The sequence below is a fragment of the Podarcis bocagei genome (assembly GCF_964188305.1).
Source record: "Podarcis bocagei genome assembly, chromosome: 6".
Lineage (NCBI taxonomy): Eukaryota > Metazoa > Chordata > Lepidosauria > Squamata > Lacertidae > Podarcis > Podarcis bocagei.
The window spans coordinates 88091448-88106457 of record NC_138130.1 but is presented as its reverse complement, the minus strand read 5'-3'; the positions used below and the strand labels follow the sequence as shown (position 1 = coordinate 88106457).

At 42.3% G+C, this 15010-nt stretch overlaps 1 protein-coding gene across 3 annotated transcripts in view; it reads left to right on the top strand.

The window, feature by feature from the left end:
* The first annotated feature begins 1325 nt into the window (after window positions 1–1325).
* DYNC2H1 (dynein cytoplasmic 2 heavy chain 1) overlaps window positions 1326–15010 on the top strand; it is a 166216-nt gene continuing 152531 nt past the window's right edge. For 2 of the 3 annotated variants that reach the window (XM_081197608.1, XM_081197606.1), the window contains exons 1-10: window positions 1464–1889; window positions 3791–3961; window positions 8067–8202; window positions 8976–9094; window positions 10302–10446; window positions 11598–11830; window positions 12757–12891; window positions 12990–13103; window positions 14225–14336; window positions 14751–14875. In XM_081197608.1, coding sequence (XP_081053734.1) covers window positions 1686–1889; window positions 3791–3961; window positions 8067–8202; window positions 8976–9094; window positions 10302–10446; window positions 11598–11830; window positions 12757–12891; window positions 12990–13103; window positions 14225–14336; window positions 14751–14875 — 1494 coding nt within the window. In that variant the 5' untranslated portion in view covers window positions 1464–1685. Of the gene's footprint in view, window positions 1443–1463; window positions 1890–3790; window positions 3962–8066; window positions 8203–8975; window positions 9095–10301; window positions 10447–11597; window positions 11831–12756; window positions 12892–12989; window positions 13104–14224; window positions 14337–14750; window positions 14876–15010 lie in introns of those variants that run through there. The other variant, XM_081197607.1, reaches the window with a different exon arrangement.

Here is a 15010-nt window from a genome sequence, read left to right as displayed (position 1 = left end):
TCTCCCGTTACTTTTTTTAAAAAATAAAATTGCGCGCGCGTGTGTGTTTTTTTTAAGGACTCGAGCCCCCCACACCCCCTTAGTTAAGCAGCACCGTTAGCCGTAGGCATGTTTACTCAGGAGCAAGCCCAGTGGAGGTCAAGGGGAGGGGGTGTTGCACCCCAAGGAAATGCGTCAGGGCATCGCATCTGGGGAAGCGAGCTGTAGCCCACTATCTGGTCCTTTGGACTACAACTCCCATAAGCCTGCCTGGGGGACGGGGGCTGATGGGAGTTGTCGTCCAAAGTGGCTGGCAAAGGCGGGCTTATGTCATAAATAATAAGCTTGCTGTAGGCAAGCTTCACTCTGCCCCAAGGTCTCTACGGGGAAGCAGCATCTGAAGCCCAGCCGGCTCCTGCTGGTCAAAGTGGAAAGTGAGGTGTGGGGTGGCTTGTTTTCTTTTTTTGCCCTTAGCCTTAGCAGCGCCGGATTGAGGGTCCTGCGGTTAGTTCCCCCACATACAGTGTGCCGAGCCCAGGCGGTACAAAATAGCAATAGGAAGAATATTCGTGTAAAAGGCAAATTACAAAAGGATTTACAGTACAGTACGGTACTGTGAAAATAAGAATTTTTTTTTTTGGCGGGGGCAAATTTTGTCCTCGCTCAGGGCGCCGCATCGCTAAAGTCCACCCCGGCCTCACAATCCGGTGGCTCCTGAGCCAGCCCAGCTCTGCCTTGCACCTGAAAAGGCCACTTTCGGGGCTACCACCAACTAGACTCCCAATATGATTAGGCAGCGTTCGGGGCTTCACTACAGTATAACAATTAGTGATGGTCCTCTCCATAAGCGGAGAGGGTCGTGTGCTTCATCCTGGCTGCCTGCCATTCATCAACCTCTGCGAGTTAACAATTGCAGCTTAGTTGCCCAAAGAGTTTATGCTGTTCAGGAAACAGCATGTTGGTTACTCATTCAATGATGCAAACTCGCAGTACTGTACAATTGTTTGTTTTTAAAAAACTTTTAAAGAGAAAACAATCCATTCAGTTAAACTGTTGTTTAACATAAATAAATAAAAACCAACGACAACCCAGCAGTTCCCTCGGGCTCTTTCCGGAGTAGCAAACGGGAGTCTCGCTACACTAGCCCTGGGCGATCCGAGCCCCGCTTGCTTTCATATTTCACGTGGCGCGCAGAACCTGCCTGGCGATTGCCGATCTCGCGTTCTGGAAAGCGGCCGTCGCTTGCTCTGGCCTGGGAAGGCGCGCGCGCACGCGCAGACGGCTTCCTCGGGGGTTGGCGGCCGCCATTTTTGCCCCGCGTTACCATAGCAACCGGGCCTCGCAACACCGCCGGGCCTCCCAGCCCGGCTTCTCTCCTGTCTCTTGAGGCTGGGCCGTGTAGTAGCAGCTCTATCGCCCACCCACCCCACCTCCCCGCCTCTCAGCGAACCGCTCCCTGCTTGGTATGCCTTGTCGGGCCCCCTTCGACACCGGTTTCAGGGCAGCTTTTATTATGAATATTACTTAAATAGCCTTCACTGCCCACTTTTGTTTCGTATCGTGAGGCAATCCTAACGAGGCCTGGAAAATCGCCCCCCCCCCCGTCTCTTTCACCAGATCCCGGGTCGAGTCCCCAACGTGATGCCCGTCTGAAGAGCTCTCCTCCTCCCAGGTCCCCCGAGCCTCCCGCGCTTCTGCCGGCCGCCATGCCTCTGGACGGGGACGGCGATGGAGACAAGAGGAAGATCTTCATTTCGGCCACGGCCGCCAACTACTTCGGTCTGTCGTCGTCCGCCAGCCTCGCCCCGCTCTCGGGCGGCCCCGAGCTGGCCAACTTCTTGGACGACGGCAACGAGTTCCTGCTGTGCGTGCAGCACTCGGAGGACCACCAGATCGTGGTCTCCAACAGGGTACGGGGCTTGCCTTCCTGAGAAGCTGCGGCTCCGAGCAACGCAAGTCGAGCCACGACGGCGGAGCCCCGTGGAATCCAAGGGGGTCACTCCCCGAGTTTAGGATCGCACCGGCGCTTGGGGCAGGATGGCTTGAAAAAGTTGGGTTTGCTCCCAAGAAACAAGCCAGGAACGAAACGAGGCTTTATTTCAGCCGGGCCAGACACCCAGTTTAGCACCCTTCCTTGCACATTTGCGTACACACACACACACACACAGGCTGGGAGCCCCAATGGTGTCCCTCTGGAGGCTTCATCTGGGGCAAACCCCCGGCCAAATGTAGCTTCGGCTTCCTAGGATTGCACTGTTAGGACTGCAGCCTGCTATACAGCAGGGATAGTGCAGTTGGTAGAGCACAAGAGTCTTAAATCTGAGGGTTGTTGGGCAATGCAGAAACCTTGTGGTCCCTTCCCCCTCTGCAATTCTATGATTCTTTGGCATCCTGAGAACTGAGGGTGAGGAGGAGGATTGCAGCTTTGTAGCATGTTTTGAGGATCCCCTTGTGAATCCAGGCTTCTAGGCACTTGAATGCTGAGATACTATGCCTCTTACAAGTCTGCCACTCTGCCCAGCCAGGGGTCCTGTGCTTTTAACCGCTGGGCGTATGGCTGACAAGTGGAAATTTGACAGAGGAAGTTCTTCCTCCCTCACTACTTTTTCAGCTGAATTGAACCTGGAAACTGGCGGAGTTAGGCCAGAATCGATGTAATACACTCAGGCTTTCTGATTCCTATCAATAATCTGGTTGCTGAATTCTGCACTAGCTGTAGTTTCTGGACTTTCACCAAAGGCAGCCCCACATGTAATGCACTGCAGTAATATAAGAGATTAGATTAGATTACAGCAATAAAACATCCAAGTATACCACAGTATGTGATGTATGATCCAGTTACTTAACATACTAGAGAAATGGGTGTGCAGAACTCTTCCTGAGTAGGTGCTCATCCTTTGTGGATAGATAGACTGAGGCTGTGTGCATTCTCATTTAGGATTTTATAGGAGGCCTACAAATTTCCCCCTGAAATTAATGGAGCTTAGACTGTAGTGCTGCAGTGCTTAGACTGTACACTTATTTTAATCTGTTTCCACTGTTTTTATTGCATACGTATAAGCTGAGGTGGGCAGAAGGAAGTTGACCACGACCACCTTCAGGTGGATCACCTGTTGCATACTATTTGTTGGAATTATTATAAAGAATGCTGAACTAGATGGTCAGATCCAGCAAAACAAGCCAGATTCTTAAGCAAAAAGACTTGCCCCTTTGATTTTTTTTAAAGGAGGAAAAAATAGCAGGTTGCAGATCATGGGAAAGACCTCTGCTTAAAACTCTGAAGACTGGGCTAGGTAGACAAATAATCTTCCCTGGTATAAAGTAGCTGCATTGACACAAATTAGCTGCAGTTTAATTGATAAGTGATCTTAAGTATTCATGGTTACATTCCAAAGCATTGGAAAACGATTGGGATTTTAGCAAAACAAAAAAGCAAGTTACAAACCTGAAGTGAGTCTTCCCATATGCTGTACAAAACACTCAGGCAACATACTACTGATTCTTGTATATAATGTAGAGCAGTGGTCCCCAAACTGCTCTGTGAAGCATCTCCAGTGCTCTGTGAAGAGATTAAAAAGAACAATGCACATACATGCCTTTGGCATAAGAGCAACAATAGCGCTCTGTGACAAATTTCCCTCCAGAAAAGTGCTCTGCGACTAAAGTTTGGGAACCGCTGATATAGAGTATGAGCAAGAAGCACATCACTATACTTGTAATTTACGTGTACTAAAATTTTAGTGATTTATAAATACTACCACTTTGGTTAAGAAGTTTTCTATATGAATATTTGTGTTTCTTGATTGTATAGGTTGAAGCTGGCAGTTCAGAAGACAGAATGCTGGTATTCTTCAAACTACGACCAGATATAATCACAGAAGAGAACCTTTATAGCAATATTCTTGTATCATCTATGCTAGATTCTCCTATAAATATGCTTTATCAGGCAGTACGGCAGGTATTTGCACCAGTATTGTTGAGGGTGAGTAATGCAATATTCAACTTATTTCAATACACATGCAGGTTTGTTTGTTTGTTTGTTTTTGCTGCTATTTTACTGAGGTCTGGTTCACACTTCACATTAAACCATAGTGGGGGTTTTTTTAAATGCTTTAATGTGAATGAGTTGAAGTTCCTGAATAGCTCCTCCACTACTCCTTCCACACTGGGGATGAAACAAATCAGAGGCTGGCTTTATGTTTCCCTTAAACAAACCACATTTTGGGAATCCAAGGTTTGTTCTTGGCCTCCTGACTCTGGTTGGTTTGATGAAAACAAACCATGAGTTCTGCTTTGCACATAATGTGAAGTCAGCATCTAGTTTACTTCTTCCCTGACATAGCAAGAGGAACAGAAGAGTGGCTTGGAAACTCTTGAGTAATGTGCAGAACAGCATCCTGGGTGATGCCTTAACCCCTGGCAGGATGGATGTTTGCAAGAGAGCTTGTCTCTCCCATCTCTCCACTCCTAAGGGCCAGTAAAGTTCTTCCCCAGGACCTTTACCCCTCCAGCTCCACCACAAGACCACGGAGAGTTTTTATGCAAGGACAAGAAGTTTGTGTTTTGTTTTGGAGCGGACAGGGTAGAGCTGATAGGACCAAGATGAGATGGTGGAAGATCAGAGAGGACAAGGGTGCATTCATTAAGTCAAGATACGACTAGGGCATAAACCAAAGTTTTTCCTGCATAGATAGGGGATGAGGCCATATTTTTGCAGTGTTGTAAAGAGGAAAGTGGTGCAACCTTGCAACAAATAATGGGAACAAAGGAGGGAGAGGCAGAGCTTTTACCTGTTCAGCATGGTGATATTGTTAAATTAAATTAAAATACTCAAGAAGAAGGGGACGAGGGAAGATTAGAAGTTTAGTCTTGAGCTTGAGATGACAATGGAAGTGTCACAGAGGCAGAGATGATGGAGATGATGAGAGAAAGGTCTGGGGTAGACAGGTTGAACTGGATGATGTGTATATGTGGTACAGAAAGCCATGATTTTATGAGCTCACCTCTGAAGAGTGTGTAGTGAGAAAAGCAGAATAAAATCCTGGGGGACTTTACTAGAGGGAGGGAAAGCAGAAGAAGAGTTTCACACTATGGAAACATAAACAATTAGGTAGGAAGAGAATCATTGGAAGAAAGAATCACTGAGACTTAGTCTTAGGGTATAGAGGTAGCCAAGAAAAGGTAAGAGACCAAACATGTATCAAGGACAGCAGACAGTTGCAGAGAGAGAGAGAGAGAGAGAGAGAGAGAGAGAGAGAGAACTGGGCAGTGAGGAGGTCATCAATTATTTTTCAAAAGATGGTTTCATTGCAGGAGACAGCAGCTGTATTGGAGGGAATGGAAAGTGAAGTTAGAGAAACAAAGGAATATAGGGGACTGCCTTACTGTGTCATATTGTTGCTCTATGTAGCTCAATATGGCCTGTACCAAGGGGGGGGCGCTGCAGCCCTCCAGATGTTGGACCACAGGTCCCATCATCCCTAACAATTGGCCATACTTTTTTTTAAAAAAAGATATTTATTACAAGTTTTACACAGAAAAAGAAAACACCAAACATATAAAATGCCATCACCAAGAGATAACAAACAAAAGAAAACAAAAGTAAACAAAAAGATATACATAGAATCAAAAAGATACAACAAAAAACAACTATCTGTAAATCATATTTTCATAAACTTTTGGACTTCCTCGCATCTCCCTTTCCTGCGTTCTCCATAATAATGTTATAAGCAGCAATTTGTTACCTTATTTCAATTCTTATTTTGTAATTCTCAAATATTATGCCTCAAACTTTACATATTTTTGTCAAATATTTAACCTGCTTGGTTTAAACATAATATCACTTCAAATTTCATCTTTTTCTTAAACATCACTTATTCTCATTTATCCTTCAAACTAAATTGCTGATGCCATGTTATTTTCTATCGAGCATTTACTTAACATTCATACAGCTTATAGCGTTTTTGTAAGTAGTCTTTAAACTTTTTCCAGTCCTCTTCCACTATCTCTTCTCCCAGGTCTCGAATTCTGCCAGTCATTTCGGCCAACTCCATATAAACTATCAGTTGCGTCTGCCATTCTTCCAGCGTGGGCAAATCTTGGGTCTTCAAATGTTTTGCGATGAGTATTCTTGCTGCTGTTGTTGCATACATAAAAAAGGTTCGATCCTTCTTTAACACCTTCTGGCCAACGATGCCTAAGAGGAAGGCCTCTGGTTTCTTAGGGAAGGTATACTTAAATACCTTTTTTAACTCATTATAGATCATTTCCCAGAAGGCCTTAACTCTCGGGCAAGTCCACCAAAGGTGAAAGAATGTTCCTTCAGTCTCCTTACATTTCCAACACTTATTATCATGCAAATGGTATATTTTTGCAAGCTTGACTGGGGTCATGTACCACCTATATATCATTTTCATAATATTTTCTTTCAAGGCATTACAAGCCGTGAACTTCACACCGGTGGTCCATAACCTTTCCCAGTCAACAAACATAATGTTGTACCCAATGTCCTGCGCCCATTTTATCATGGCTGATTTAACTGTTTCATCTTGAGTATTCCATTTTAACAGCAAGTTGTACATTTTTGAAAGTACCTTAGTCTTAGATTCTAGCAATTCTGTCTCTAGTTTCGATTTTTCCACCTGGAAACCTATTTTTTTATCCAAATTAAAAGTCTCCCTAATCTGAGCATAGTGTAACCAATCTCGCACTTTGTCCTTTAATTTCTCAAAACTCTGCAACCTCCAAGTATCTCCAACTTTTTCTAGTATTTCCCAATATTTTGGCCATTTGGCCTCCATATTGAGTCTTTTCCGAGCCTTAGCTTCCATTGGTGACAACCACCTTGGGGTCTTGTTTTCTAGTAAGTCTTTGTATTTTGTCCAGACATTAAATATTGTTTTCCTGACAATATGGTTCTTGAAAGCCTTATGAACTTTTACCTTGTCGTACCACAGATAGGCATGCCATCCAAAAGCAATGTTGAACCCTTCCAGATCTAGGACATCAGTGTTCTCAAGAAGTAACCAATCTTTCAGCCAGCAGAAAGCAGCAGCTTCATAATACAACCTTAAGTCCGGCAGGGCAAACCCCCCTCTTTTTTTGGCATCGGTTAATATTTTAAATTTTATCCTGGGCTTTTTGCCCTGCCAGACAAATTTGGAAATATCTCTCTGCCACTTTCTAAAACATTCCACCTTGTCCACAATCTGTAGGGTCTGAAACAAAAACAGCATTTTTGGCAACACATTCATCTTTATAGCAGCAATTCGGCCCAACAAGGAAAGTTTCAATCTTGACCAACTTTCTAAATCTTTTTTGATTTCTGACCAACACTTTTCATAATTGTCTTTGAATAAATTCAGATTTTTGGCAGTCATATTAACCCCTAGGTATTTCACCTTTTTAACCACATTTAGATCTGTCTCTTTCTGAAACCTTTCGGATTCCAAAAATGTCAAGTTTTTTCCCAAAACCTTAGTTTTTTGCTTGTTTAATTTAAATCCCGCCACCCAACCAAACTCATGAATCAATTCTAAAACTCTTTTCGTACTAGATTCTGGCTCCTGTAATGTCAAAACCAGGTCATCTGCGAAAGCTTTAAGTTTGTACTGTTTGGCTCCGACCAATTGGCCACACTTTCTGGGGCCAATGGAATTGGAGTTTGACAACATCTGGAGAGCCTCAGGTTTTCATCCCATAGCTAAACTCGTTGACTGTGGCTTTCAGCTTTTGAATCTTACCCAGCCCTGTCCAAAGAACCCAAATCTTTTGAATGCAAAGCCTGGACTCTACCATGGAGCCATGGCCCCATAGTCTGTAGCCAGTGGGAATGCTCAAAAGAGTTTGGAGGGAAACAACAGAAGGGAGAGAGGGTGTGGTGAAGAGGAGGGATAATGGTATGGCAGACGGCAACTATGAGATGGGATGGGTAAAAGAGAGTACATGGGGGAATCAGATGAGGACCACAGAGAAGGCAACTTATTAAGGGAGAGCAGGATGGAGTAGAAGCGGAAAGGGTTGAGGGAGGTGTTGGATAAGGGATGGTTTTAGTGTGAAAATTTTGTCACCTGAAATTCTTATTACAGGATGAGAAATGGAGTAGAGAATTTGATCCCAAGCTTCAGAATCTTTTACGAGAGTTAGAGGCTGGTTTAGGTTCTGTTCTGAGGAGAACAGATCCTGCTTACGCAGGAGCCAAATACCGGGAAGATGATGTTCAAGGTATGTGTTTTGACTCTGTTTAGTTTTTAGTTTCTGTTGTTTGCTAATGTTTTCAAGGTTTTAAAAAATATTTATGGTTGTCTAGAACTTTTTTAATGTTATACCCTGCCCTGGTATCAGTACCAATGAAGAGTGGGGCTTTAGGTTTTTTAAAAAATAAAAAAATACACGAGGCACTTATTTACAGACAGTGGAATGTAAATTAGAAATGAATCTGTAATTTGTGTGATACAGCAACCTGCCATTCCAAGTGTCACTTGTAAATGTATCCCCTTGATATCAAAGTTCCCTAGACTTTGAAATAAGCAAATTGAGAATTATGATGTAAGGCTTCAATGCTACTTAATTCTGAATAAAAAAATTCCTTCCAGTAGCACCTTAAAGACCAACTAAGTTAGTTCTTGGTATGAGCTTTCGTGTGCATGCACACTTCTTCAGTGTGTATCTGAAGAAGTGTGCATGCACACGAAAGCTCATACCAAGAACTAACTTAGTTGGTCTTTAAGGTGCTACTGGAAGGAATTTTTTTATTTTGACTATGGCAGACCAACACGGCTACCTATCTACTACTTAATTCTGAGTCATTCTTCACATTGTATATTTCCATATGAATATATTTTAATTCAGTGTTGAACTGCATTGCAGAGTATAAATTTACTGAGATTTAACAGAAGTTGATTAAATCCTGTAGCATATCTTTAGTCTGTTTCATATACATTAATAGACACAACTCTGAATGTTGTATTTGCCGGATTTGTTTCTTTTTTTTACAGCAATACTTTGTCCAAATGACGAGTTTCAGTTCTGGACAGAGCGTGCTCAACGTGGAAGCAAGTCATCTAGCAAGGAGAGAGCCTCACATTTTAAAGAATTATTTGAAGTCATTGCATATGTGTGTAACTTTTATTTATTCAGTGATGTTCTATATAAAACCTGCCCCAGTCTAGCACAATAGTCGCAGCCAACAGCTCCACATGCATGCTTGATTACTATTCCCAGCTTTGAGAGATTGAAACTCTCTTTGCAACTTCAGGGATTTGGCTTCACTGGAGTGTAGTCTTTGCTTGGAAGCATAGTTCAGTGATTTCTTGAAACCGCAAAGAAGGGTTTGAAGGATTGGGTACTCTGCCCATTAGGAATTTGCCCATTTGAATGTTTTTGCTCTCTACAGAAATCAGCAGGTACTCTCAAATGTTTGAGGTTGTTGTTATCTGGCTCCATTTCAAATATTTAGGAATAACGTGGGGCAGCACGTGCCCTGTGGCACCAAGTGACATCCCTGAGATAGTTGAGAATGTGCATTCATTCATAAACGTTTGGTTGATTGAGCTCTGTTTGTGAGATGTGGTGGCGGGTGAAGTGGCATGCTGGGAGGAAAGTGGTTACCATTGATAAGCAGCATCTGTGTGGGAGGGGCTCCTGATTCCTTACCTGAAATGTTGTGAAACAGAGGCATGGGCATGCTAGGTTAGCATTGCCAGCACACAGCTCATAAATGACCAGACAAAGCTATGAAGCTGTTGCTGTCTTGCAGTACTGTCTGGTAAGGGCATTGGGAATCCCCTCCTCTTCTGCCACCTCTTCCTTCACTGCCAGTCACTAGTTGCCATTGTTTCTTAATATAAGCTGCTTCAGACAATACATTTGAAAAATGGGCTACAAATAATTTCAAGAAAATAAAATACATTTGCATGTAACTGCATAAAAAACAATATTTTCACAAAAACGAACAAGGTTGTCAGTTCTTGTTGTGTTAGGATTTTGCTGTGTGTCATGCCTTTAAAGATGCAAGTCAGCTTTCACTAATCTAGTGGCCTCCAGATGTTGATGAACTACAACTCTGGTCAGCCCCAGCCATTGGGTTGGCTGGAGCTGATGGGAGTTATGGTCCAGCAGTATCTGGAAGGCACTAGGTTGGCAAAGGCTGACGTTAAGTAGTGAGTAAATAACAATCAAAATGGCAAAATCCCAAAGCATTTGCAGTCAAGTTTCTTACACAGTATTTTCATTGAAATATTCATAGGTTAAGTCCCGTGTAGATTGTAGCCCTGTTCTTTAGGTAGAAAGTTATGCTTTTAAAATATGCATTGTATCTCTAGGATTATTACAATTTGGACAGCTTATCTTTATTTGAAGTTGTGGATTTAGTCGAGACTACACGGGATACTGTAGATGATGTATGGAGACAGCCGGAACATGAACCTTTTCCTCAGCCACGCATGCAAAATCTTTTGGATGTCATAGGTAAAGTTGTTTGTAGAGAAACTCAGTTGTGATGAACAGATGCTTAAAATATAGGTTGTTGCTCTTTGAGGAATTTCTAGCATTTTGTTTTAGTACTTATGTGCTTCTCTAGAAGTGCGTGGAGAAGTGCCTGAAAAGGGAAGGTAATATGGAATAAAATTATCTGAACCCACGTCACTCCTCTTCCTAATGTATTCTGCTCAGTATGAGATTCCAAGTTGTCTCCAGTGTGTTGCAGATTTGCATGGACTGGACACAGATGCTCTGTGCCTTTTAGGGAATCAGATTTATTAAATGAGGATACTGGGTATTTGGCAGTTCTGTGTGAACATACCCATAGTCTGCTGAGCCAATGTTAAATATAACGTGAAAATCTGGGGGTTAGCATTATTCCTCAACCCTTACAAGGCTCTTACTGGCTCCTCTACATGTAACCTGTGTGCTGACATGGCTGCTACTCAGAGCTTTCGAGGTAAATCTTATTTGGGTCTGCCTAGATGTGCCCCTGAATCAGATAAAGACATCTCTAGTTGACCCTTCAGCCCAAGTCATTGAACAATCTGTAATGATGCTTGATGCTCCTCATGTCAAGTCAAAATCCAGCTAAGATACAATTCTAGTCTGCAACATGGATTGGCGACTATTATCTCTGTACCTTTTGTGGTATTGCTCTGCCCGAACAATCTTCTTCACTGTGTTGGTGAATGCAGATTTGGAACAAATATTTCTGTTGAAAGTTTTTAAAAAGATAAAGTAGTAAACATGATTATAGGGAATTGCAGCTATGGCAGGTTTGCCAATTTAGTGGGGGTGACATTGATTGGGTTGGACTTTGGGGTGGGGTAGTTTTTAGATAATCTTGTACTGGTAGTCAGTTATTAAGTAAAGTATCTGTGTTGTCCCTTGACTGATGGAGGCTGCATATTACATCCAATTATACGAAGTATTTGACTCAGTGGTATTAAATTTTTTGTGATAGCTGCTTGATACTGACAGCATAAAGGTGCCATGTTCTGAGCTGAATTATTACACCTGTCTAGTATGTTAAGAAGAAAGGTCTAAAGCCATAAGTAGTGATGGGGAACATTTCTTTCAGCTAGAGAAGGTACAGCGCTTGTAAGTAATTTTGCACTATCTGTATGTGATTTCAGCTGGCTCTCTTGGAAGATTTGTTCAGAAGAAACTAGGAACGTTAAATCTATGGGAAGATTCCTTCCACATTGTGAAAGAAAATCTAAAGGCTGGCATCATGATTTGTGAACAATGGGTAGCAGCCTGTGATCACCTTACTGGGCAGCTTTGGCAGCGTTATACCCCACATGTATGGCAAGATGAGAAATACGTTCCTGAAATGCTAGGGAAGCTTGGTAAACGACTTGAAGAGGTATCAATTTGCTTTATTTTCTCTTTTAGGGTGAGGGGGAAGAGTTGAAGCTTTTAAACATAATGCATTCTATTGGGGAGGGCCCATAGCTTAATGATAGAGCAAAGTTCAGTCCCATGCATCTTGGAGCAGGTTCTAATAAAGACTTATGTTTGAGCATCAAGCAACTTGATGAATGATGAGATCGGTGAGTTGCATCTCTATTTTTGCAAAAAGCTGCTGCAGGGGACCTTATTCAGACTGGAACCCTGATGCTGAAGGGTGGGGGTGGGGAGAAACACTTTTTTAAACCCTTTCCATCTTTGAGTTTCTCTAAAGGGGGCAGTAGAAACTTTATATTTGGGGAGATTTTCATCAATAAATCAAGGTGGTGCTGTGAGGAGGAAAAGGTTAATCCTTTCCAGCACTGTTGCAATATTTAAGCAGGTAAGGGAGATAATCATGGATGCTGATTGGATCTCTAGTGCGGCTGCGAGACCAAGCTGCTGTTGGTCAAAATAGACAATATTGGGTTAATAACATCAATGATCTGTCTCAGTATAAAGGAGCTTCATATGGTCAATTCCTAGGATTTTTTGGGGGTCAAAACTGTATTATTGAGAGTTCTATTCTCTTATGGAATTCCCATTAAAAAGTTTACTCCTGGCCTCAGTGGTGTGTTGTTGTATTTATTACTTCAGATAATGCAACATTAATTATAATAAATAATTCTAATTATAGATATGATCACAAATCTAAATGTTAATATGATAATGGGTTAATGTAATTTTCACTAGATTGAATGCTTTGTTGATAATTTTTAAGAGAAGGTTTTAAAATGCTCTTTTATTGCCTCTAGGATTTGTTGCATGCAGTTTTGTTAGTTGATAGCCTGTTGCAGGTGAGGGGTTCATATATATAGTTAAAATATTCCTTTTCTCGTATAGGTGCTAACTATTAGAACGCTTCATGAGAAACTTACATATTTTTTGCCAACTGGTGAACAGCAAGCACTGCACCTTGCCCAGGTCTTTGAGCCCTTTGCTGGTTTGAATCCTGTGCACTATAATCCTTATACAGAGGTATTCCCACTTACATCTTATTGTTACACCCCCTTTAGATTGTATTTGATAGTTTTGATGAAAATGTCCCCAACTAAATGGGTGTTCTTTTTCCCTAGCCTTTATGGAAAGCAGCAGTATGCCAATATGAAAGGATTATTTCTCCTGCAGAACAAAAAATAGCAAGCAAATTGAAAACATTTATTTCAGAAATTCAAGACAGTCCACAACAGGTATTTTAAAAAACAAAAAAATGGCATAACTAGGCATTTAAAGAAATACCTGCTAGAAATAATGGATGCTTCAAGCTTCTGGATTAGGGGGTGGCGGCTGACCTTTTTTGCCTTGTGGGCCACATTGAAAGTCAGCCACCTCTCTTGAGTGCTGCATGGCAGTAGTGGGGAAGCACAGCAAACATGTATGCATGCCTGTACACCCAAACAGAGGGGACGCGGGTGGTGCTGTGGGTTAAACCACAGAGCCTAGGACTTGCTGATCAGAAGGTCGGTGGTTTGAATCCCTGCGATGGGGTGAGCTCCCGTTGCTCGGTCCCTGCTCTTGCCAACCTAGCAGTTCGAAAGCACGTCAAAGTGCAAGTAGATAAATAGGTACCGCTCCGACGGGAAGGTAAACAGTGTTTCTGTGCACTGCTCTGGTTCGCCAGAAGCGGCTTAGTCATGCTGGCCACATGACCTGGAAGCTGTACGCCGGCTCCCTCGGCCAATAAAGCAAGATGAGCGCCGCAACCCCAGAGTCGGCCACGACTGGACTTAATGGTCAAGGGTCCCTTTACTTTTGCGTTTACACACAGATACCTGACAATGAAGAGGCAATATTTTCTCCTCATTGTACTGCTGGGATAGGAGGAGAGCAAATCCCCTCCCTTATTTACAAAGGCACCTCTCCTGCCCCCTGGGGGGACTGTGCACTTGCTAGGTCTTAGCATACAGGAAGACATGTTCCTGTCTGTGCTTGGTGCCACTTGAGAGGGAGAAGAGAAGCCTTTGCAAGTAAGTGAGGACAAGAACTGGTTCTGGGAGGGCTGCCAGGCCATTGGAAGTGAATTCACAGGCTGCATGTGGGCTGCACATACATCACCCCTGCTCTAGATAAACCATTCCCTGGTTTTATTTAGGGGCTCACTAATTAGCTACAAGGCTGAAGTATGTATTGAAAAGTCAAGCTGCTATGTTGGGTGTGTTCACCATTCTCTGGGTGTTGGGTGGGAAGCCTCCAGATCAGTCATGGGTTATGGTCTCCACTACCAATTAAAAAGATAATAGTTAATGGACACCAGTCCATGATGATCCATTGCATTTGGTTTAGTAGCAATTTTTTTAATGTATATTTCTAGCTTCTTCAAGCATTTCAGAAATATAAGGAGTTAGTAAGACGCCCAAGCATTAGCAAAGAATTGATTTTAGAAAGAGAAACTTTGTTGGCGAAACTACAGGACTCGGTCAAAGGTAAGAAATACAATTGTTACTTTTGAAAATATGCATTAAAATATTGTAAGGTTTGATTGTTCACTTCATTAATGTATCATGCTTGTTTTTCAATTCGGATATATCTATTTGCATCTTTCATGATGTACCCCACACTGAGATCTGCTTGGAAAAGAAGAGTAGGTTAAAATGGTTATGAGTGAAAGATCACATGGTGAGAAAATCAGGGTTGAAATTTTATGGAAGGAATGCATATTCATACTTAAATTTTGCAGTTTAACAAATTCAGCAGAAGCTAGGACATACCAGTATAGAACTTTTTCAAAATGTTAGTCAAACTCAAGCCTTTTTAAGCTGGGCATAAGGAGAAGAAGTTCAGTGATTCTAGAGCTGTCAGTAATATTCACTAACAATTTGCTTTTTACTGTTATACAGATTATCAAACAGATTTTGAGGCACGATGCCATGGTACTCCTGGTGAAGCATCAGGACCACTTGCTGGCAAAAATCTTTCTGAAGTTGTGAATAATATTGTTTGGGTGCGCCAGCTGGAATTAAAGGTACCAATTAAAATCATTGAGCAGATTAAATAAATTAAATAGCAGTTCACAATATCATAAAAACACAAAAATGCCCAATTCAACTCAGTATTTGGCACTACATATCACCACTGTAACCAGAGAATCAAAGAGCCA